This window comes from Sparus aurata, chromosome 11, assembly GCF_900880675.1.
Source record: "Sparus aurata chromosome 11, fSpaAur1.1, whole genome shotgun sequence".
Classification (NCBI taxonomy): Eukaryota; Metazoa; Chordata; class Actinopteri; order Spariformes; family Sparidae; genus Sparus; species Sparus aurata.
Genome location: NC_044197.1, coordinates 26,831,873 through 26,856,982, shown reverse-complemented (window position 1 = coordinate 26,856,982; position 25,110 = coordinate 26,831,873). Strand labels below are relative to the sequence as shown.

At 43.8% G+C, this 25,110-nt stretch overlaps 1 protein-coding gene across 12 annotated transcripts in view; it reads right to left on the bottom strand.

Annotated features, from left to right (window-relative positions):
- The window catches only part of lrrc7 (leucine rich repeat containing 7), a 79,382-nt gene that overhangs the window by 26,790 nt on the left and 27,482 nt on the right, over positions 1 to 25,110 (bottom strand). For 9 of the 12 annotated variants that reach the window (XM_030432529.1, XM_030432528.1, XM_030432531.1 and 6 more), the window contains exons 2-18: positions 19,369 to 19,571; positions 15,716 to 15,833; positions 15,445 to 15,523; positions 14,474 to 14,563; positions 13,201 to 13,257; positions 11,764 to 11,827; positions 10,955 to 11,029; positions 10,691 to 10,835; positions 9,303 to 9,375; positions 9,038 to 9,055; positions 5,415 to 5,544; positions 4,283 to 4,398; positions 4,026 to 4,095; positions 2,128 to 2,227; positions 1,825 to 1,949; positions 1,116 to 1,412; positions 839 to 961 (exon numbers count right to left, since the gene is read on the bottom strand). In XM_030432529.1, the coding sequence (XP_030288389.1) occupies positions 839 to 961; positions 1,116 to 1,412; positions 1,825 to 1,949; positions 2,128 to 2,227; positions 4,026 to 4,095; positions 4,283 to 4,398; positions 5,415 to 5,544; positions 9,038 to 9,055; positions 9,303 to 9,375; positions 10,691 to 10,835; positions 10,955 to 11,029; positions 11,764 to 11,827; positions 13,201 to 13,257; positions 14,474 to 14,563; positions 15,445 to 15,523; positions 15,716 to 15,833; positions 19,369 to 19,571 (1,883 nt within the window). The remainder of the gene's footprint in view (positions 1 to 838; positions 962 to 1,115; positions 1,413 to 1,824; positions 1,950 to 2,127; positions 2,228 to 4,025; positions 4,096 to 4,282; positions 4,399 to 5,414; positions 5,545 to 9,037; positions 9,056 to 9,302; positions 9,376 to 10,690; positions 10,836 to 10,954; positions 11,030 to 11,763; positions 11,828 to 13,200; positions 13,258 to 14,473; positions 14,564 to 15,444; positions 15,524 to 15,715; positions 15,834 to 19,368; positions 19,572 to 25,110) is intronic. The other 3 variants (XM_030432538.1, XM_030432539.1, XM_030432540.1) reach the window with 2 other exon arrangements.

Below are 25,110 nucleotides of genomic sequence, written 5' to 3'. Positions count from 1 at the left end.
ATTAACTTCCTAAACACAATTAGAGACAGAGTGCAACACGTCATACTCTGACTGATACGCCAAGGGGGAAACTGTGAGCGTGTGAGATGCGACCAAGCTGCTAACACTGACAAAATGCCTGGCGCCGGCAAAAGACGTTGGATCTCAGCATGTCAAAGTGTTTTATCAGCGCTCCTCGTCTACCGGAGAGGAGAAGGTACAACATTGTCAATCTATCCCAGTGTCCCTTCTCCTTCCCTGGCTTTTCTTGTAAGAAAGATCCAACTACTTGGCCAGAAGTGAAATACTTTGAATATTAACGACTATCTGATCAAATCACCATGTAAGATCGTCATTAAACCAAACAAACAATAACCAGGCCTTACACGGGCCTCTCGTAGCCTCAACCTCTACAGACTGTCTCACCAAATTAGCGACTGCGAGTTATGTCATCAAGCCCATTATTCCCGCTGATGCCTCATGTCTGATGTTGACTGTATCCACTGCTGTCTTTTTATAGGATCAGTTTTTTTTTTGGTTGGGCGGCTTGCGAAAAACGTAGGTCTGGATTCTTTACCACCACACAGCAGCCTTTAGAAATGCCTCTTTTGTTCGCTAGCAGACAAAAGTTTCAAGGAGGAACCTTCGCACAGCACAAAGCTGTTTTCCCGTCAGGCGTGGGAGTAATTTGATCGGCTTTGGCTGTGGAAGGTAAAGGAAATTGGGGAACTGTCTTGCAACAAGCGAAGCACATCAAATTCAAGAGGCCAAATTTCTGTTCCAAAGCACCCGTGCGTGCGTTGGTGTTTGTGCGTGCGTGCGTGTGTGTGTGTGTGTGTACAGTACACTATGTGACAACCTCAGAGCTCTCTGTCAGGTCCTCTTTGTCCTTCCTCTTGGGAATGTCGATGCCAGAGTTATGCATTGATCCCTGATCCATTAGCTGATTCTGAGAGAAGTCCTGCATCTCTCTGTCTGTCACCTAGAAAACACACGACACACCGCCTGACTTACACCTACATGACCACAGATCCCAATCCAAGAGACACTGGTGCAACTCACAACTCACTACAGCTCACGTTCATGTTACTATGTCATTTATGTTACGTGTGTGTCCGGGAGCGCGTGCTTCCTACCTCTTTGGGGGGCAGGGGCCACGGTGGCTCGTACTGTTCTTTGCTGAGGTGCGAGTGCTCCATGTTGGTTCCTGCCGAGGTGGCAGTGCCTGTGCTCAGCTGGTGCTGGTGCTGGTGCTGATGCTGGTGCTGGTGCTGGAGTTGGTGTTGGTGTTGGTGTTGGTGTTGATGTTGGTGTTGGTGTAGTTGCGGGTGCCCGGCATGTACACTTTTACCCACAAGGCTTTGCACCGACTTGACCATGTTCTTCAGGTCCTCGGGGTAGGGTGTTGGGTAGCGCTTTAGGTTTATCTCCACCTGCACACAACGAGTTGGAAGTGGGTGAGCGGTCGCGAATAAAGGACGCAGACTGACACTTCTAACTATTTACACAATTTAAGAACGTCCAAATCTGTAGCCTTTGTTTCGAATGCTTCGGTGTTTTCTCTTAAAAGTCAAATGAGACGTTGCGTGTAAAATGGGGCTTCCCGATGGCGTTTAACGAGTCTCACATTACACGTGCATAAACACCAGACACATACACGTGACACGAGCACGCATAACAGCATCAGCAAGCAGGAAAACATCACGGTGAGGTTACATTTGTGCTCCACGTGCACAAAAGTTTCCTTGTCTTAAACTCATGTCTTAAACTCATAATTATAGCAATAGCAGACAGACAGACGGAGAGACAAGACCAGACAGACTGTAACAGAGAGTAAGAGCTGACCTTGACCTTCCCAGAGTTGTCTTCCTCTTCTTTCTTGTCCTCAAAGTCAAAGGCCACAGTCATCCTCTGCTGTCTCTGTTCCTCCCACAGAGTAGGATTAAAGCTGTCACTGTCCGACTGGTAATCTGCACACACACACACACACACACGCAAGCAAACACACATCAAGGACGGGGTTAAAACGGCCATCATACAGAAGGTCTGCTGATTGACAGACATGCTTAACGCACCCAGTTAGCCTCTTTAAATGCCCTTAAGCTACACATTATGACACACACACACACAAACACACACGGTTTGTACCCTCATCGTGTCGCGGTTGCTGAGGAAACATGTAGTTGGTCAAAACCTTCTGTTTGGTTTCAGGGTGGGCTTCTGTCTGCAGCGGGATCAGAGCCTTGGACTGCAAACACACACAAGCACACGTCTATATTAGTATTCTCGTGCGGACGTTCGCTCAACACATTTGTTCCCCCTCTTCCCCCGATCGCAGACCTAATCCCGCCTCTTGAAAACAATAAGCCACGCTGTTTGCTGATTGGCTATTAGAATATCCGATGGTTTATTCATCAGATAAAGACCTTAGCTTGAAACAAAACCCTTCTGACTGACGGGACGGAGGTATGCATGAGAATCACTTGGAAGGAATTTGCAAATTAATTTCACCGACAATAAAACAGAATGTCAAAAGAGGCGGGGGGGGACACTGTCTCCCACTTTACATTTGTAACACAAATTGGATTTTCCCATCTACTATCAGTGAGTCAAATGAGTTGTCTGTTAAATTTGCATGTTCAAAAAACACTGCCTAATATCTATTTAAATGGTAATGTGACGGGATAATGAATGTTATCACACAGAAAGTTAAAATTATTTTCATTCATTCATTTCATGTTCGCTCTCTGTTTTGGTGGAGAAATTAAAGAAATCAACTCATAAACCCCTCTCCGCGCTGTAGGAGGAGTTCCTCAGCGTTTATAGAGCTTACGTGTTCAGAGAGAGATTAAACGGCTGAACTTGGGTTTGAAATCTTGCCGAGTGTGCAAACATCAGCTCCCATTTCAAATGTGAACGTAAGACTGAGCAGTCATTTTACAAATTGCATTTCAATTTCAAATGTGCTCTCGTGATTAGCGTGTCAATAAGGACCTCGCGTTGTTGCGGATTAGAGTTCAAGTTCTTTTCACAGCTTTAAATAAACTTTGAACGAGACTTTAGATGTCGTGATGAATATTTTTGTATCGTGAAGGATAGTCTCCTTAATGACAAAACAGTATGCGGCCGTACATACGACAGTGTCACACTGTTTTAGCCAGTGAACTTGTCTCATTCTGATTACTAAAGGCTGATTTTGAAAGAGCAGAGAGCTGATTAAAAAAACACATAATCAAGAGATTATTATGGTCTGAAATAACAAATTATAACAGCCAGTCCCAAAGAAAGACTGAATTTCAGTTTAGGTCTTTATGAGGAAAAAAAGGGAAAAAAGGGAAAAAGAGAGGACAACAAAGCATCAGCACTACATTGCTGGATGTGTTAAAGTCAGTGTCATGTATTGTATGCACAGCATTATTAGCGTCCCTACAAACTACTGTTGCCTCGCACTGTCTCATGTATCGTGACCCACTCTTCTTTACCATGCCTTTTACATAATAATCCGCAGCAAGTAAAACTCAACACTTCCCGCAGATGTTTCACAATAAAGGTCTTCTACGGTCAGTCCAGTCAGACAGCTCGCATCTGAAATGTTTACCAGTGCAGCGAAACATGATTGGAGTTTGGCGTCGGGGCTTCGACCTCCATCGCTCCCCGCAGATATGTTTACATAGAGATACTGGGAAGTGATGAGCGAAACATCCTGAACGCCCCCCAGCCGGAGCCTACGGGTGGATGCTGTGGTGGTGGTGGTGGTGGGGCTGAATAAACGTGCGGCGGTACTGACGCAGGGCAGCGGTGGCATTGACAGGCAGAGGGAGAGATGGGAGGTTTTTGCTGTTTAAATAGGTAGGTAGTAAATAGTAAATATGCCAAAATAATATCATGTTTAGCTAGAAATGAAGTGCTTTTTTTTTTAACAACGTCTGTTTCAAGTACAGGCCCGCTGACCTGATCAACATGTACATACGGTACAGTAGCAGTGGGTGTGTTTGTGCTGAACACTGGTGAGCAGGTTCAGTTTCCGGCAGAGGGAGCGCGGATACCTGATTGTCAGAAAGCCAGAGAGCTGCCAGGTCCTTCAGCTTAGTAAAGGTAAACGGTAGATTCTTTAACCTGAGAGAGAGACACAGAGGGAGGGAGGAAGCGGTGAGAGAGAGAGAGAGAGCAAAGAGAGACGTTTCTTCTGCCCACGCACTGTACAGCCCGCAGAGCACGTTACCATGGCAACTGCAGGCCGTGAGAGCAGAACCAACAACAGCCATTGAGAAAGTGTTGCATGCGTGTGTGTGTGTGCGTGTACCTGTTGTCACTAAGGTTCAGGACTCGTAGTTTGGTCATCTGTCCTATCTCATCAGGAAGAAACTCCAGTTTGTTGGACCGCAGCGACATCACCGTCACGTTCTTACAGTTACCGATCTGAAGCACACGCACACGCGAGCCATCAGATCGCGCTACAGTTCAACATGCTGCGTCACAGATGCAGACCGAAGAACACTGGGGGAGCAGCTCACTCCATTAAGGGTTTACTCTATAAAATGTCAACATGTTGTCAACCCAGTTTATCAAATACCGACGGCGCTTTGTCGTCTCACACAGACACACAAAGTCCTTTTTGGCGTGTGGGTGTTGGACGAAGGAGAAGTACGTCGCAAAATGAATGTCTATGCTTGGTTTGACACAGGAAGTGAAACCCAGTCTTCTGGTTGAACCCCAGCGTTCCAGATGATCGTCCTCTAAAGGGTAAAGCTAAAGGTTACCTTCTGTGCCCGTGTGAGACGCCGACGGGCTTGACAAAACATTCGGTATTTGACACCCTGAGACTGAGACCGGGCTGAGAGCTGGAGCCATCAACATGTCCTAGAGCTCAAGGTGATGGCTCTAATTGCTTCTTTTGTCTGACCAACAATAGAAATCCCAAAGACCTTCAACTGGCTGTCATAAGAAGCAAATTTGGGCAATTTGGAAGCTGGAAAGAGTGAGGTTATAGATCAATTACAATATACATCCGTTTCACATCCTTCAACTGATGGTTTAATCAACTAGCTATTTCAGTTCCAATTAATGTCAAGGCAAGCATTGCAGTGATCAGCTGTGATGATTAGTCTATCGATCGATTAGCTGTCAACCATTTATCGCCAACTGTTTTGATAATCATTGATCATTACAAGGGTTTTTTAAGAATAAATATCCATATTCTCTGATTTAAGCTTCTAAAATATCTATATTTCTGGTTTCTTTGTCTTCTATGGCAGTAAACTGACTATTTTTGGGTCCTGAGCAGACAAAACATTTTGGACATTTTTTTCGCTCTTTTCTGACACTGAATGGATCGAACAGCTTATCAGTTAAACAAGGAAGTGACTGATGAATCAATAAGAAACTTATCATCAATTTGCAGCCATGCAAGTCTTTATCATGTGCTGATTTCGTACCTCCCGGGGCAGCTCTGAGAGGAAGTTCTCGTCGGCGGCGAAGGTCCTCAGGCTGTGCAGGTAGCCGATGGTGGGAGGCAACGACTCCAACTCATTACAACTACAGTCCAACTCCTCCAACAGAGACAGACTGGGTGAAATGGAAGACGGGGCAGAAAGGAGGAGATGCAGAGAAAAGTGACAGAGACAGAAAGGAAATCATTCTGCAGGCTGCGGAATATCTGCCACGACCTTAGATTACTTAGACGCGGGCCTTAAGGGACAAGAGTGGTGCTTCTCTTTGTTTTTCCTGTTGTCAACAAATCCTGTGAAGAGACTGAACCAAGAATGAATTCCTCCTACTATCAAGTCTTTGTGACCACAGCCTGATGGAACTTGTTTATCCGTGCAGCACAGCTTCACAGCTGTTCATGAAGTATTAAAAGCGCACATGTTGCACTGGGTGACATGTTACTTCATCACCACAAACAAACAGTTTAGTTTTGAGTCAATACCACATACTGTACACCAGCACACCAGACGTAAAATATCTGGAGCTGAAAATAATCCCACACAAATGCAATAATTAACCCCGTTTGAGTGACATTAGCTAATAACTACAGAGGAAATTACTGATGCTTTAAAAAAAAAAAAAAGACTTTCAGCCGTCTCTAAACATTTACTGGAGCTGACGTCCGCGGACACAGTAGAGCAAACACAGTGTTGGTTTTTAAAACCTCCCCTGGATTTGCTGACAATAAGAAGATAACACCAGCCTCATCCCGTCATATATTACATAAAAAGTTTGTTTTCTTATAGCGACAATTTAGAAGGAGGGAGCGTTGAGAGAAGGACAAGATCATCACATTGAAGAATCATCCGGTCAATAAATTCGTTCTTAACCAACCAATCTTAATGTCAGGTTTCCTTTGTTAATTTGGAGGCACATCACTGATCCTCGTTTTCCCACTTTGTCCCCCTAAAATTCTTCAACCTGGATCTCAGCTTCTCCACTCAACTCACGAGTCACGGTAACATCCACAGCAGGCCCTCTACAGGACACCCTGACCCCCCCTTTGACTGCCATCGTTGGCCTAGCAGCACGCTAACAGCAGGCTAATGCTAATGAGACAACGGTTTTACATTATTGTACTGTCACTGTTAACACTGCATTAGTCTGCTATTATTATTCCCAATGGACCGCGACCATCTGGGCCACCATACGGTCTGACAGGAGTGAGGGGAGGAGAGGAGTTTCACATCCTATCATCGGATTTAAGGTTAGTTTGTTGTTTCCTTTCTAGCATTTTGACTCTTCGGCTGGAGTTGAATGACTTTTTGATGCCACTCTTGAGATTATTTGGCTGCCATCCGTCAACCAGCCAGGATAATGATCCTGCACTCACTGAAACTTAGTTGCTCTGGCTCTTCACACATCATCTTAAGACGAGAGCCTCTAGATTCAGAGCTCTGTGTAACGAGCAGATGTAACCCCATTAGTTTTCTCCACTCAGCTAAAATAAGCAAACACTGACTCCATTTACATGCACAAAATATTCTGGTGTCGCCCTTATTCCAAAAAGATGATAATGCAAATGTTCCTACTGAGCTGTTTACACTGCTAATGAAAACGAATATTCCATTAAGATTCCCATTTGCGTGCAGCCGCGCGCACTCCGATTAACAAACACAGCCTTCCTCTCTCATGTGCTTTACCGCCGTCTAAAAAGAGCTGGGTTGCAATATTTGCGAGATGAAAGTGACGTCCAAGACTTTCATAATGTCGGATGCACGAATCTCAGCCCGACCCTTGCAAACTGTTGTCTATGGGGTTTGAGTACAAGCCGTCCATGACAACGCACAGAGCTGACAGGAAGCAGGCAGAAGGCCGCGTGCTGCAAACCGAGGCACAACTTCAAATTGAGATGCATATTACGAATGCATGTCCAATCACACGCATATCGACATTGGAAAATGCTTCATTCAGAGTCAGGCCTAATTTGGAATATCCACACACAGTATGCTGATTACATGACTAGTATCAAACGTGGAACCAGGGCTGCACAACGTTGTTTCAGCATTGACGTCACAGGACGTGGAGGACCGAGTGATGCAAGCTAACTCGGCTCTTTAACATTTCAGACGCAGTGTCTTCCCGGCATTCAGCCTAATGTTATAATTGAAGTACTTAATATAACCAGTGTTGCCATTCAGTAGGCTTTATGCCACACAATGGTTGTAACAATGGTGATTTCCGCCTACTGTGACATCATGTGCACAGCCTCTATTGAGCTATTAAAGAAAGTTCTGGTGAAAAAGCGAATGATAACAATGTCGGTTTCTTCATTATATAATATAGCAACATTTTGATTATGATCATATTCACAAAAATAATGGAATATTATCGTGCATGTAAACATAGTCACTGCTAACTGACACATATTGTGTAACCGCAGCGGGAGAACCTTTCCACATTTTAGTCTATACATCTTGCTTCTGTACATGTAGATGGAGGCCAGTTTCTTGGCTGTAATATAGAAATGGCTTTAAGATGTGAAAAGCTGAAAGTAAAACAGAAGACTGACTCTTCCCATGAAATAAACTAATATTGCTTATGGATTTCTATTTACCACTTTTGGTTCAGACTATAATGTAGAAATTAGCTGAGGCAGAAATTGTGCAGATACAAATACGCTTGTCCAGTAATGTAAAAGAATTGTTCATATGTAGAAACAGAGGAGTAGGAATAAGATCACATTCATCATTAGTAAGCATGACATATAAACTAAGAGGGGGAAGAGAAGGATCGCTTTTGGTTTAACCAGGGGGGAAGCAATGGATCTACAGCACTACTTATTGAGGCTAAAACCTGGGATTTGTTCAGGAAGACAAAATGTTTCACAGCGTTCAGATACAAACATGTTGCACAGAGTGACGTTCAAGTCGTTTCGCTTTAAAATCAAACAGCACTCGTTTAGTGTTTGAAAAATCGTATCGATCACAGAGCAAGATGCAAGTTACGGCTCCACTGCTTGTGACAGCAGAAATTAATGGAATCGATTCATTCAAAGTCAAACTGATTTAAGATTTCTTTTGCTGAGGGCATCGTTTGATTGTCCTCTGAAGATCTATTGAATCTGGAGTTAAACAGACAAGCTGTTCTTATTTGCAGTCTGTAACGTGAGAAGAATATTTATCCCATGAGCGATCTCTAATGTATACAGAGATGAGATGACGATGTTAATCTTCACTCAAATCAGCAACCCATCTGATTTCTGTGAATGAGCCTGGACTGTGATGGATTTAAACATTTTACATGCAATCATTTCTGTCTCAAGCCTGCAGGTTTTGGCAGAGCTGGTGTGGTTTCTAATAAGAAGGTAGATTTTACAGAAAGATTAAGTTCAAATATGGAAAAAAAAAAAACGTTTTGGAGGCAAATGTGAAGAAAAAGTGAAATGATCACTTAATGCCTTGGAACTGGATCAAAGTTGATGTTTGCATGTAATTTACACGGGTCAAGATGTTTCCCACAGCCGCATGTCGCTGGGAGCTTGTGCGTTTGTATCTGTAACACGGCTGAACATGTGTCTGTCTCTGAACGCACCCCTGGGTCCAGTAGGCTAATGTTACTCAATACTCACCCTTGCTTGGGCTTCGCACTAACGCCACAGCAACGCAGCAAACACAACACACAGAACCCCTTAATCATCAGCCAGCATAACAACACAGCAACTAACAGTCATGAACAAGGAAAACAACAACCCACCAGAGATAAACCTGCTGAGAACATCTGACAAAATACTGCTTTCAAAATAAAACAAGAAGTCTAACATGGCTGTATTATTAGTTTTTTCCTTTTTGTGCATGATGTGTGCGTGTGTATGTGTGTGTGCGTGTCTTTCTTACCTCCCGATTGTGTTAGGCAGTGAGGTCAGCTGGTTGTCATCTACCTTCAATGTTGTCAGCTTCTTCAACATTCCTTTAAAATACACACAAATTCACATCAGCATACAAACACGCAAAGCCGACGTAAATACACACTTACCTTCCAAGTGCCCTTTTTTATAATATCTAGTTTGGCCATATTCTATATTTTTTCTTACAGTAAAAACGAAAATCCATCCCATTAAAGACTAAAACCAACGATTGGATCGTATTAAAGAGTAAAAGGCTCCAGTGCTGTCAAAAAACGATTACAAACCCGTCATGGAGCCAAATGGTGGCACTGGGTGATGCGTTCCTTCAATACCATGAATTGTTTTCATAGTTCTGTTACTGTAGTTTATTTTAAGTCTGTCCCACATACACCACCCTGCTGCTATAAATATTCCCTGGCATACCAAATGCAAATTAACTGGAGTGTGAAAATAGACCCAAACAAACGCAGAAACACACTCCAGCGTCCAGCTGTTTCAGCACATTACTTAACTATTTAATTGTTTTTAAAGCTTTACACCTTGAGTGTGCAATTTAGTGTCACAGTGCAGAAGCTCTCCGAGGCAAGTAGGAAAAGCAACCATTCTGGTGACCTGCTTTCTGAGGCCCGGTCCACACGTACACAGGTACTTCTTAAAACAAAGAATTGATGCGTTTTGGCCTTTCCTTACACACATAAACAGCACTTTAGGTGCCTGAAAAAACTACTTTGGGAATCAGTGATGCACCCACGTTCACTTCCTATTTTTGACTTATCAGCGTTTGAGGCCTTATTGGCAAATGTCAACTTGGAGAATGATACCGTGGAGAATTTGAGGTTGGAAAATTGACAAGGTTATATTGTCTTTAATGAGATAGACACAAACGGACGTGGTAATACAATAATAGGGAGGAGAGACGACTAGATTTACCCTCTCTCAGTCGCATGCCTCCGCACGCCAGTCATTTTAGCAGAATGTGTCACATGTGATGTCACCGTGAAGTTGACCTTTGACCTTTCTGATATGGAATATACAGTCCACCCCACCTACCACTCCATCAGTTTATCCTGTTGTAATTAGCGTATGAATTGTTAGGAGACGGCCAAACATATGTTTAGTAAAGTCAGTGAGCTGGAACGGTGACCACCAAATGCTAATCAGTTTATCCCTGAGCTCCCTCGACGCGCCTCTAAGATATTGCACTCACGCAAATGGGTGACCTCACAGCGGCCTTGACCTTTGACCGCAAAAATCTATTGCTGGCGCGGAGGCATAAAATGGCCGCTGACAACGTATTATCAAAATTAGCATTTCCCGTTCACTGCCTCGTTCGTAATATTTGCTTTTTCATGCATGCGTGTGTGCTTGTGTGTGTACCTATAGTGTCAGGAAGGTGCTGCAGCATGTTGGAGGACAGCAGCAGGTCCTCTAAGGACTCGCAGCCGGAAACATCCGTGTCCAACGTCTCGATGCGATTCTTAGCTAGGTCCAAGTACCGCAACTGACGTAGTTTTCCTAAAGACTGCAGTAGGGAGGGCGAGGAGAGAGAGAGAGGGGGGTGGGGAACAAATGAATAACAAGAAGCAAAAAAAAAAAAGGAACCGTCATTTAAATATCTCCGGTGCTGCTTTTCTCACTTACCCCTGGTATAGACTGCAGAGAGTTGTTATCCATCCATAGCTCTTTCAGGTTGTGGATCTGCTCCAACACCTCCGGCTAAAAAATGCAAACAAAGGGATCCAAATTAGCATATACTCACTGCATATTAACGAACAAATAAGAAGTTATACGGCAATTTGTATGAAAACAACTGAATTATTCACTAACGACGGACACAGTCTCGGCGTTCATTAGTGTTGTGAACTTGTACAGATCCAAGAAAAATAACTTGAGTGCATCTTCAGACCAAAGTCTCTGGCATAAACAAAGAAAATAAAAGCGCTGCTGGCAGAGCGGATGAGACTGGCATCTCTCCCTCCATGCTTCCTCTCTCTTGGCAGGGAGGCAACCATACAGCCAACCTACACATGTCATATCCGACTTCCTGTCTGACCTCCCGTTAGCCTCCATCCAGCCCTCTCTTCCACCGTCATGTTGCTGTGTCCCATTTCAGGGTCCAGCTGAAGGATAGTGGGCTGAACTCGCTCCTGCCTAAAACAGACAGCCTACAGAGGATTCGCCATATGCCGCGCTGGGTTTCGAAAATGTGAACTTTGAAGGTGGCAGCCCCCGAAAATAGGACACAGCATCTGTGTTTCTGTCCCCGTCTCTCCCTTCACCTTTTTTCTGCACCTCACTTTAAAAGAAAAATATGGTTCAACTGCAACTGTTAGATGCGCGACTCACTGCCGAGCTCCCAGAGATTGCAAAGGATAATCTCAGTGTCGAAAACATGAGACCAATCAATCTGTGCCGCGTTTCAAAATCAGCTTGCAAAACATCGGTCTCACCACGTCAGAGAATTCATTGCTACCCAGATCCAACCTCTCCAACTGTGTCAGTCTGTGGATGGACCTGAGAAGAGAGAACACACTGATTACTACACGTCATTAGCGTTTAATGCTCACATGACATGAATTTCACATCTCTTAACTCTTCTTCAGTTTATTGCCTTTTAGCACTGCCAATAAATACATTGTTTAGTTATGTTTTCAAGGAAACCGTGACGTTGACTTCAGCAGCTATCTTACGCAAATGAGTCAAATTGCTCCGCGGTTGGGATAAAGATGAGAATGAAGTACCGCGGCCAGGACTCAACGGCATCAGGTGCAACGCCTCTGCACAGAAAGATTCTTTACAAAGCGTTCATATAGATTATTTGTTTCGCTTCTCCATATGGGGTTAGTGTTTAGGATGTAGGCCTGTGTGCTCATTAAAGGGAAACTCGGGCAGTTTTACAGATTAATGTGTGTTTTTTGTGGTTTTGGGGGAGTACTACTGCATATGTGCACCCGTTCAAGTTGCTGGTTCCGAGCTCAGGCATGGAACACTGTCCAGAAAGTTTTTTGCGAATCATTATGACATCATAGGAAACTTGACCTTTGACCTTTTGTATATAAATCGTGACAACTCCATCCACTGTGAGGTCAGAGTGGGCCTGACCTTTCACTACTGACCACCACAATCTAACTGGCTCATCCTTGAGTGCAGGTGGATGTTTGTGCCAAAGTTGAAGAAATTCCTTAAAGGCGTTCTCGAGAATGAGACAGACAATCGGAAAAACACACCGCCTCCTGCCACCACCATCGCCAGAGCGGAGGCATAAAGTCTTTCGTGGCTCACGAGGAAGCTGCGTGTAATCTGCGTCCAGAGATGCTAAATTGCTTTGTGGGTAATGTAGGCGTCAGCAGTCCACTGGTCTGACACTTGACTCAGATAACACTGATTGACTCATCATGGACAGTTTAAAGATCCATACAGCAGAGCCAGAGGTATCACTTTTTTGAGTTGTGGTATGAAGCACTTATACAACCAGCACCTTCTGTACACCATATTGATAGCTGAGGAAATTGCAGCATTAGTTTTATTGGCATTAGTATTATCCCTTTTCACAATCTCTATTACGCACAGTTAGTGGCTTCATCTGTGGCCATGTTGGGGATAGGAACATAGGGTCACACTCAGCTACATTACCTCAAACTGGAAACATTTAAATCTGTTAAAGCCAACACACGGCTGTTAGAACAGGCCTCATCAGTATTCAAGAACACCTGCCTCGGATAAAAATAGTCTTATCTGGACACCTGGGAGAGCGAGCGTACACTCAGTAATATCATAAAGCATCTGCGTTGCATCACGGTTGCACCCAGTGATGCGCGAAGAATCAAATTTTGTTCCTCTATCTTTCCTCTCCCTTCCTCGTGCACACATACGGCGGTTCATCTTACTTTGGCATGGTTTTCAGGTGGTTCTCTCTCAGCTCCAGGATCCGTAGTTTGGAGAGTCTGAAACACAGAAGGCGCGCAAACTGAAAACGGAGAGTTGCGATTGTTAAAAACATCAAATGAAGGGGACAGAGCCAGTGTCAGAGTCGTTCCCAAATAAGTGTTGGTGACACATAATAATTGACCAGTTAACTTCTCCGCCACAGACAAGATTAGGGGGTTTCTGTCATAAGCGAGCCTTCACATATTTCACAGCTTCTCCATTTGAAATTTCATTCATCATGAACTGAACGGTATCGGGTGCCCTCATTTACGGTAAATGAATTAGCAAACCAGCAGAGCAACGTTTCGGAAGTGGAGAAGTAAGCAAGCAAAAAATTACAAAAATACAATATCACGACATCCATTTACCTGGACAAAATGCTATAAAGTATATTAATGGTTGAATGAGTGGAGGAAAGAGTGACTGAATTGAAGAAAGAATATTATATTTTGTTAGATGACGACATAAAAGGATATAGAAGATGCCAGATACCAAAAAATAAAAGTTAGCTTCAGGCTTATCTGCATACTCTGCTTCCTTAAATAATTAAACGTATTGAAATATGTGCAGTTCATATAGTATTAGGGAAAATTAACTTAGACATACTCATTCTTTACAGTCTATCATCCCATTCCATCGTGAGACTATTGAATATGCATTACGATCAACAGATCATTTGGTTTTATGTTCTGACAACTGTCCTTTATTCAAATGTCATCTTTAAAATGTTGTCTTCTTAATTCCAAATTTGCATTTTTGTATTTTACAACAGCTTGACTTCATCCTGTTGTTTATTTTGCAGGTGAGGCAAGTTCAAATAATAGTCTCAAAAATAAAGATTCCAGAAGAGTTCAGCAAAAAAAACATCCTTATGGATTCAACAATAAGCAACAAAAGATTGAAATTCAGTTTGTTGAAAAGTAGAGTTTCTAAAAATCTGTCCAAAGTAAACCCTCTTCCCCGAACGTCAATAAAGGATCTTTGAAGAGGAAAACAAAGCCAGTATCTCAGATCCTGTTGGAGTTACCGCGGACACCAGTCAGTTGATTTGAAGCATCCAACCAGGAGTCGTGTCTGGAAGTGCTGCTGCTGAAAGCTCATTTAGACCCATTTTTGATTTTGAACGGAAATCCTGACACTCCTAGCGGTGCCTGAAATAGTTTGTTAAAAAAAAAACAGAAAAAAAAACACCCAAAACTTGAGCAACACTAACAATTACATGCATCAGATTACCTGCCAAAGTTAGCTGGCAGATACTCCAGGAAGGCATCGTTTAAGAAGAGCTGTGTCAGATTCAGGAGCTGCGTGAAACCATCTGGGAGTCTGGGAGAGGCAGGAAGAAGGAAACAGAGTAAGACAATAAGAACATATGCAAAAGAAGAACAAGGAAAAGAAAGTGTGTGTCCTTGAGGGACCTCAGTGGATTAAAACACTGACAATGTTCCCATAACAGCCCTGTAGAAAACAAAAAAAACTGCTGGTAGCCTGCAGATGACTAATCTCCTGCGCGCACACACACACACACGCACACACACACACACACACACACACATAAACACGACACAGTAAAAAAAAAACATATTTGTCTGCAGTATAATGTGTGGCTGAGTCCAGTTATCTTTCATGGACATCACACCACTGACAAAAAAAACAAGCAATTACTAGAAAAACACCTGATGCTGCGATAGATTCATATCAGGATGGTGAACAACACCAGCACTCTACTGTAGCAAATACTGTTGTCTAGGCCTAGCTGATCCAAGAGGATACACAGTTGTATGATAGTACAGGGTCTGTGGATGCAGACAAGTAGTTATGAATGCATGGATGACAGTAAAAAAAGAACATTTTCAGCCGCTCTACATAGAAAAAACAGAGCAAAAAGCTAAACAAATGCTAATAGAACCACTAATTCCAGTCCAGATTCACTCAGACTAGCCGATAAACTTGGTGCTATGAACAAAACATGGAACTGACGATGGAGCCATTGTTTTCACTCAGGTTATCATGCACGAGCTGCGCGCAGTTTCTCAGTTTTCTGTCGGTGCCGCCGTGTCAGACTTGAAGAACAGACCTCATCGCGGTGGATCAACATCCATGTTTGCTGCCGTCAAACTAGAGGACGAGGTTTCTAATCGACGCACAACTTCAGCCGCGAGATATGAGCGGGATATGTCACTGCAAGGCGTGTGTTAGTGTCTTACTTTGTGATGGGGTTGACACTGGCCTCCACCACAGACAGGCCTTTACAGCATTTTATATTGTCTGGAAACTCCTGGATACCTGTAAGAGAGCGACACAGAGAGGGAAGGGGACATGTGGTGGTATACGTTACACGTTCTTTTGAGTTTTTCTGCAGGAAAACTTTCACAGATTGTAATTCTAACCGCCTTTCATGAGCTGGAGAGTTTGAAAACTTTTCTTTTTGTTTTCTGGTTTTGTTCGGGTCATCTGTGTCACAGAAAGGATCTTTACCGTTTTTACTGATGTCCAGCTCTTTGAGGTTAACCAAGCTGGCGATGGTGGTGGGCAGGTTGGACAGGTCGTTATCGGGCATGCTCAGCTTCTTCAAGGCCTGGCAGTTGAAGAGTTGCTATGGGAACACAAGGGGGGGAAAGAAACAATGCAATATTATAGTCTGTCGGCAGAAATCAAACAGACCTTTAGTGGAAAGGTACAAAAGGACAGAGAGCATAAAGTCAGCTGGAGGCATGCACCGCTTAATGTTGTGGAAAAGCAGTGCCATTTGAGCAGCGCTTTTATATGAATAATGCAGAATTAAACTCCGCCATACGGTTACCCTCGGGAACAAAACACATACTGTGGTGGAAGCAAAAATATTCAGAGAGAAGTGCCCTGAAAAGAAAAGTACTGCAAATGCCAAAACACAACAGGGAAAGCATATGCATGAAAGGACAACGCTTTGAATACAGAAAGGATTCACTGTCGATACCAAGACAGACAGACATGAAGAAGAGGGTTGGAGCAGTTTTTAAATCTCAACTCAACACCAGACAACAACGATCTCCTCCACGAGAGGTAAAGACTAAAGTCTTTGGCACATTTCCTCTTGAGCTAGTGATTTGTTTCAATGAGACGTTAAACATGTGTAACAATTCTGAGGACTCTTCAAGGTAACGTCTGCAGATGTGGAGCATCATCCGGAGAAGGGACTGAATTTGATTCACTTCTGGTGCCTTCTCAACAGGTGACCTCATTTAGATCCACATCATTGCAGGCGGTCTGGCATCCTCACAGGATAAATCCTGAGTGTTCCTGCCTGCCAGGAAAACTGAATCCAAGCGGAGCTGATGGGTGTTGTGGTTCATTTTCATGATAAAACACTCCGTGTTGACGGTAGAACAGAAATCTCAAAAAAGAGACAAATCCAAGCACTTTTTCTAATCCTTCAGTTGGGAACACTTCTTGATGTTGTGTTTATAACACATAAGTATAACTGCGGTCACGTGATTCTTTAATTATCAGGGGAACTCCTCGGTCTCGCAACCCCAGCTGTCCAGCAGTGCTGCGCCATGTGCATCTCCCCATTATAAGACGATCTGATACGGGATCTCCATGAGCAGGGTCTCTCTGAGCTGGATCTGTCTGCATTGGACCTTTCTGAACTGGATGTCCCTGACTGCCTGTATCCTCTGTTTCCTCACTGTAATCAATGTATAAAATCACAACTATGATTAATAATCAGGCGAATGTTTACTACTCATGACAAAACAGAAGTTGGATTATTTTAAGAGTGTGCACTGTGCCGCAACTCTCAGTGAGCAGTGTGCAGTGTGGTTAAATTCAGTTCACAAACGATGCGTAGACGATGACAGTTAACAGTGTGCAGTACTACCAGCAGTCACAGAATACAGCTAATGATAGCAACACGTTCAAAAGCAGACAGGTCCTTAGCAGTAAAACAGATCTCACGATTACCATAGACCTCTCCAAGTGGCTAAGTTGTGGCTGGAAAAGTGTTTAATCTCTGTGTCTTTGTTTGCGTGTTCTTGCTAGTGCTAGCTTTACTAGCATCCTCATCATCTGCACAGGTTTCAACATGCAGTCTCACCAGGTGAGCACTAATTTCTCGTGCTGCTACTGTACTTAAACGCTGTTCTACTGAGCCTAAAAGCAGCCTGCTTTTTGTCCAACTTTCTGCCCTCCTTAGAAAATCCAAATCTCTTCCAGACTTTTGTTTTTAGATTTGACGGTGCGCTGTACATTTTATGGGCCATGTTGGACATGTTGCTTTGCTGGCAGGCAACGCTTTGCTAATGTTACTGTGACCCATCTCACTAGACTCTGGTGCTGACCGGTGAGCGTAGAAGACCGCATTGCAACTTCACTCAACCAACTCATAACTTCACCATCAACCGGTTCACAGTACACTCAGATTGATCCAGAGGTCTGCATGTCGGTGTAGTCATACCTTTAGCCGATTTCAGATTCACAGCGGTGAATTGTTACACCTCTACAAACCATGGATATGTTGAAACTTTACGTATCTTTATGTTGCAACACTCGATTTTATGCTGTGACAACTCTGTGCTTATCATCAGGTTAGGTTTCTGCACAAAGCATACCTCGTAAGCGTTAGGAAAAGATCATGTTTAGTCTTAAAACATCTGTTTGGGTCACCACAAACGCAGCAGGAAATGGTTTAAAAAATAGATGTCCTGGCCTCTGAATCTTGTTCCTCAGATATACATTGGTGAAAAAATCTGTCAAAAATAATCACAATGTAATTTTAATCATGTTGTGCGACTAGAAAAAACAAACGTGCCTGAGCGCTTACAGAGTTTGCAATGATTTCCACATCACCCGTGCTACCTGTTGCACTGGCAACTTGATATGTCCCACAGACCTCACACGAAACACTATTATATGATGTGGAATTCTCTCAAAATTCAACCATACATTTGCTCCCGCAACACTAACTCCTTCACTCCACTTTCGAGTCTCCAAGTCACCCGCATTACACAATGAACGCGGACCCATACAGACGTTGCAGGAGCACAGGGGCCACAGAGCCAGCTGGAGCTAAGCATGGAAATGGCTTATCTGCGCCTGTGGGTCAGAACAGGCCACTGTACTCAAACACACAATCACTTACACACACACTTATGGAGCTGTCCAACTCACTTACATAAAGGCCAATCGTTCTGGCAGCCTCGATAGCTCTTATACAATCTTGGCACACACACGATTACACACTGTCGAGGCAGAGCAGGTTTTCTTTTTTTTTTTTTTTGTTGTCTGTCAGTTGAATGCGAGCTTGACCTGCCACTGACACAGTCTTCATTCATGCAGGTTATATTAAGAATTTCCATTCAACGTCTGAGTCATTTAAACCTGGACAGGGCATCAATAAAACGAGATGTCCCTCGTATAAATAGCACCTGTCATTCTCCTTGAAACGTCGGAAGGGCATTTGGCCTCATCACTGCCCACACGGTGGTTTTCTGAAGGTCTCTGAATCGTGTCTTTCACCACATGACATCTGTCACTTGCTGATGTCTGGTGGAGATGTAAACATGCTGGAAAAACAGCCTTGCTGGTCATGGCTTCATGTGCAACCTGTCATCCCATCCTTCTTCAGACCCTTGGTTACAACAAGGAACAACTTCAGCGATCTCAACAATTATGGAATTGATTATTTTTAAACTCATGACCCACTAACAAAGTGTCCTTCTAAATGTTGTACGCTGACGACAGCATGCACATGCTGACATTAGTTCAACACATTGAGTACGCCAGCAGCTGACAAAGTACAATGCTACAAAGTGCGAACCGAATCTGAGATTGCTCAACCTGACAACTGCGTAGAGGATAATCACTTTTCATGTTGGCGGCAACATGGCCTCCGTGCCATCCTCTCTGGCTGTAACAGTCCAAGCGGTCAATCACACCAAATCATGTTGCTAGAAACACGCAGCCAGCAGAAGTAGTGTTTTCCAGTGGTACAGTGTACCGGGCCTATGCTCCTGTCCTGACTGGCTGGCCTTGGTCCAGGACCAGCTAGTCAGGAAGTAGGTATGAGTGTATAAAAAGTTAGTCTTGGGGATTAAAGTCAGCACTGACAAGACTTCAAGCAGGAAGCGGTTCAACCTGTGGTTCAGAGTTACCTTGGGTAGCTCCTCAATCTGGTTGGCATCTAGGTAGAGCTCCTCCAGAGTTCTCTCGAAGCTGAAGATCTCCTTGGGGACCTGCTGCAGGCTGCAGTGGGAGTAGTCCAACACCGAGATCACTTCCTCTTCGCCGCGGAAACAACGGCACGGCACCAGCCGGCCAATCAGCTTCCGCTTCGTGGTCATTTCCAGACACTGCACTGTAGAGACAAGAAGAGGACAGGAGGGAGAACGTTAGATTCATTTCAGAGTCTGACGCTTGTATACAGGCTCGTTGCTTCCGATTACTGGTTTGACAACTCCAAGTTTATGCTCAGGATAACGCACTGAAATATAACAAAGGGGCTGAAATTCAAAACTAGCATCCATTATGTTTCTGCTCCAGAGAAGCTGGCATTAACATTCATGTGTGGGATTTTCTCTCTTTTTGATAACAGCCATGAGCTGCATTCAGTAATGGTGGCAGATTTCACTGCTTTTGATGAGTAATGCAATAAGTAAATGCACAAAGAAGCACATTCTCCAAAAAAAAAAAAAAAAGAAAACACCCACAATGTCTAAAGGGTGTAAAAATGAAATGAAATCTTGATGTGACTCTGCAGCCGTCAGTGTTACATTGACACTTAGATCAGCCCTGACTGCTCATCAGTGGAGGCACATCATCTATGAGCTGGCAAACAGCCCTGGGACGGACCGGAGACCTGTCCAAGGTGTACTCTGGCCTCCTGCCCATTCTGAGCTGGAATAAACCCCACATACCTCCACATCCCTACAGAGGATAAACAGGAATAAACAATGAATGGACAAAGTGACCAAACCACTCTTAAATCAAACTGCTGCTATATTGACACTGGTCATCCTACACCTCCTCCTGTTAGCTAATGATCTATTCAGTACATCTATTGTATGGTACACCACAGCCGAAGAGTATATGCATTTCTGATTGCTGGTTTATTTCAAGGCATGTATGTTGTTTTAAATCTTTCAAACCAAGTGAGAAATCGGTACAGATAGTAATCTAAGTTCTTCACATATCAGTGTTTGATCACAAAATCAAAAATTCGTGAATGTAATAAAGCTGTCTGCCTTGTTGATTTTGAAAACGGTCTCATATACTCAGAATTCTGCGAGAAAACAGCCTGTCCTCACAAGAAAAATGACAACACTGGTCAAATGTTTAAGAGGGTTAAAACAATCGATCAGTAAATTGGCAGTAACCTGTAGTGATTGCAGTAATTATGACAGGACCGAAGCAGCATGTAGAGTAACATAGTATCCACAAGTTTCTTGAAAGATTACTGGGAAAGTGATTATAGCTGATGTTTCCGACCAAGTATTATAATAACTGACCCACTGGCTGCATTTTTGAAGCATTACTAAGCTGAGCGGGCAAAGCAATAATTATAGTGATCGCGGGATCTGCTCGATTAAGTCCCTAACCTTGATCCACCATACCAATCGCGCCTAAAAAAAACAGAGAATTAACATCCGGTCACCATTGAAAACGTCGGTTTAAAAGCACAAGGTATCGTGGAGGCTAGGAATAAAGGAAGAAGGTATATAAAGATGGAGAAACTCTGCAGAAAGTGTGGAGATTGCTGTTCGTATCCCGTGTGAAACCAAGTTTACCTCCACGACCATCAGTCACATACATCAACTTGTTCTTATTTCAACCCAAACCAAGATCTTTTCCAAAACCTACGCAAGTTGTATTGTTGCCTCAGCTTCACCAAACTACAGAAGGTAGACGAAATTAACAACTCAAACTAACTTGAGTCATGTATGTAACATAAAGTTAACTACGTACGAAGGTAGATAACTTAAGTTATGTCATCAAATGACAAACAGCGTAATCTGTCACTTAGGTTCGAGGGTGTGCAGTGCTCAGTCATATCTACGATTATGGTTAAAGTTAACACGAGGCTTCGGTCGGAAGCTTTCAGCAAAGAACAGGAGGGGAAACCAAAAGACGGAATTGACAGACTGCAGAAGTCTTAGTGGCTTCAGATAAAATGGGAATCTACCCTTTAAGTGGGGCTGATGTAGGACTGATGCAGGTAAACCCAGATGGTAAAACAGCCTCCCCTCACCAACCATCAGTAACATGGCTCACAACAGGCAGAGATTCAACACACACAGACACACACACACACACACACACACACACACACACACACACAGAGGCACTCTCTTCAAACAACAAGCCACAGCCATATAATTAGCCTCGAATCCTTTGTAATTCTGCGACGACATCACTCCATTACACGACTCCATTTAAAAAGCCAGCGGCTGAGCGGCACGAGAAGGCTAACCATGGGTATTAAAATCCTTGAGTGAGGATTTATCATTCAGCTTTATCATTCCAAACCCAAACGCTTGCTCCACTCAATCTACTGACAAATAAAAACGTTTTAATGCCAGCCCCTTTCAGACGGAACAAAGAGCGAATTTTCAGTTATCTGACTGCCGCCTTCATTTCCTGTCTGATCTGGATGATCTACAACCAGCTGAGGCGAGGGGAGTAGAGACGAAGTGGCAGAACGACAGGAGGTGATGAGGAGCGAGCGGCTGCGGTGGCGCGAGGAGACAGAGGGGAACCGAACGGGAAGACCGGGGGGAGAAAAGGAGGCAGAGAAGATGACAATGAGGAGGTGAAGAGAGCAGACACGGGGAGAGCAGGAGGCTCAGAGATAAGACCTGCAGCTTTATCTGTCCATAAACACACACATGTCCGGCTCCACGGTGTAACAGATGAATCCAGCCGATAGACAGAGCCATCTTGAGCACTGAGAGGACACTGTGTTATCTGCTCCTGTTTGTTGCATGGCCAGTGAAATCTGATAACAAGGGCCACAGATCCTCCCGGACTCTTTATCTAAAAGGGTCGGACCATTAAAATCAATACATTCTTATCCACAGCCGCGCTCAAAGCGGGCGTAATGAGGCGAGCTGGGATTTACCGCTTGTCTACAGTGTGTGTAGAGCCAGCAGGCAGCGCTTTTCACGGCACACCTCGGACCGCTGGTTCTTGTTTAACCTGTCACGTTCAGAGCTAAAGGGTAACCCAGGGTTTGTTTTAGCGCTGGGGGAACGGCTGGGATTTTAACAATAAGGATCGCCCGGCTCTTGTGTTCTTGAGGCATGTCCAGCGTTTTCCTTTTTTTTTCCCGCCTACAGTCCGTGCACCAGCACAGCAGCACGCTGAGGAAGCACAAGAAAGACGCTTCACGATCCTGTTGTTTCTACGCAGGGATGTATTTGATGTAAACCAAACAACGTGGTGAAAAGTTTTAAAATCTTAGAAATTCCTGCCTGGTACAGGTTTGACATATCCGGACCTTTTATACTTCGCATTATGACAAGACAATCACCGACACATCACTGAAATCAAGTTGTCGAAGTTTATGTGCTGATGATTCATTAGGAGAAGAAGAAGAAGAAGAAGAAGAAGAAGAAGAAGAAGAAGAAGAAGAAGAAGAAGAAGAAGAAGGAGGATCCTTAATCATGAGACAGTAGTCTGCTGCTCTTGGCCACGTGTGCTCTCTTTTTGTTTCGGTTTGGTGTGTCAGGCGGCTCCGTCACAGTCACTACAGCAGCAGAGGAAACGACGGGGATCTTCTCATTGGCTGTGTGAGTATGTTAGGCCGTCCGAGTGCTGGCTTGGCTGAAAACTACAAGAAATGTGTGAAGTCGGTTTAATACTTGCTGCATCCTCTAATCAACCGCTTGACGTCCCAGCCAAGAGCCAGATGGTCCAGCACAATGTTCCAAACCTGCAACACTGACCACAGCTGATACGCCCTTTTGTTTGAATAGTTCCTCTGCTGCTCCACTACAGACAGCTTTTATTTTCCTCCTCAGAGCAATTATCTGTTCTCTTCATCTCATTTTGGGGAGACACAGCTTGATCTTTGTTCTTTTTCTTTTGGTAATCTCATTCATAAAGTCCAGTCATTTCTGTGCACACACATAATGATTAGTCACACACACACACACGCATTAAATTATTTGTTTTCACCGGCCGACATGGTGAACTTAGAATAAATGGGGACCGTCTTTAGAGACGCTCAGAATGACCCGGGATAAAACTAGCTGAAAATGATTGTGGTTATTGATTCGGCAAAATCGATCAAGTAAATATCAGCGCACAGTCTGCTAAACAATCTGTCTTTATTAGCCACTCGCACTGCAGTGGCTTGATTATGCACTCACAGTCTATTGATGTATCAGTTTAAATATGCGCCGAGAGAGCGGACCAAAAATAACAGCGCTTTTTTGTCAAGAGAGCAGAGAAAACAGAGAGGAGAGCTGATGGTACTCGTTAGGATTAGGCAGCAGGGACAATGACAGCAAATTAGGTGGGCAGCGATCAGTGCCGAACGTGAGCAGTCACCTTCATGACACGACAGACACCTCTGGAGACTGACTTTATAACCCAGGGTACGGACAAAGACCATGCACAGAACAGGGAGGATGTAGAGCTGCTCAGAGCGGTGCTTCCTCAAATGTTTAGTTTTGAATTCAAAAGATAAATCTGAGAATAACGACAGAACTCCTAAAATATGACTAATCTGGAAATCTCTGCAGTTCTTTTCTATGTTTCTGCATGTCTCGTGCTCTGGTCCACCCCGCCTGAATGAATGACTAAATGTTTGGGGGGGGGGGAACACACTGAAATGTTTCCAGTCCTGCTCAGACTCCCGGAGAAAAGAGTAGAGAGTCAGAGCAAGCCGGCACCAATGGGGTGAAACTAGGAAGTGAGCGTGGTTGGCTGTGTTGGCTCTCGCTGCTGCTATGGAAACAGCATGACAGAGCAGACTGACTCTGCAGAGGCAGTGCTACATGTACATGTGCAAGCTCTCAACACACACACGCGCGCGCGCGCACACACACACACACACACACACACAGTGATGGAAAGTAACTAAGTACATTTACTTAAGTACAATTTTAGGGTAATTGTACTTGGGTATTTCAGCTTCTTCATATTTCCACTACATATTGGAGACAAGTACTTTACTTTTTATTTATGTATCAGTTAACTTTAGCTACTAGTTACTTTTCAGATTACATGCTGCATCAGAACCAAAGTAGCATGTTTTTAAACTATGTTATAGACAGTCAGATTTAAAATGCACTGAAAAGTATACAGTATAAAAATACATACATTACATATAACACTTTTGATACCTAAGTACATTTATTGCCAAACAAATGTACTTCTGATGGTAAGGTTAATGTAATAGCTCATCTTTACTTTTAACCAAGTATGACTTTTGGGCACTTCTAACGTCACTGCACACACACACACACACACACACACACACATACACACACATACACACATACACACACAGGTCCTATTAATAGGACTCCGCTTCTTGCCTCAGATGTTAAATAGTCAACATCCCAACACGGCAGCCGCTGAATCTGTGGCCTCCCTTTGGGCTGATTAATGTCAGATCAAATATTGTACAGATGCCTCGTTCTAAACACATTTCCTCAGCCCTATTCACATGAGACTGGTATTACCAGCAGACCTCAGGTGATTTGGAAATGACCTCGCCACGTTGGCGTTTGGCGCATTCACACGGCATGAGCAAGTCTGTATCTGCTCTCCTGGATATGATGTAAAGGCTCTGTGTGACGTCGACTTTAAGAAGCAGACTGTCAGAGTTGACTTGCTCACTTTCTGCGTGTGTTACGAGCATAAATACAAATAAGCAGCTCATTTAGAGC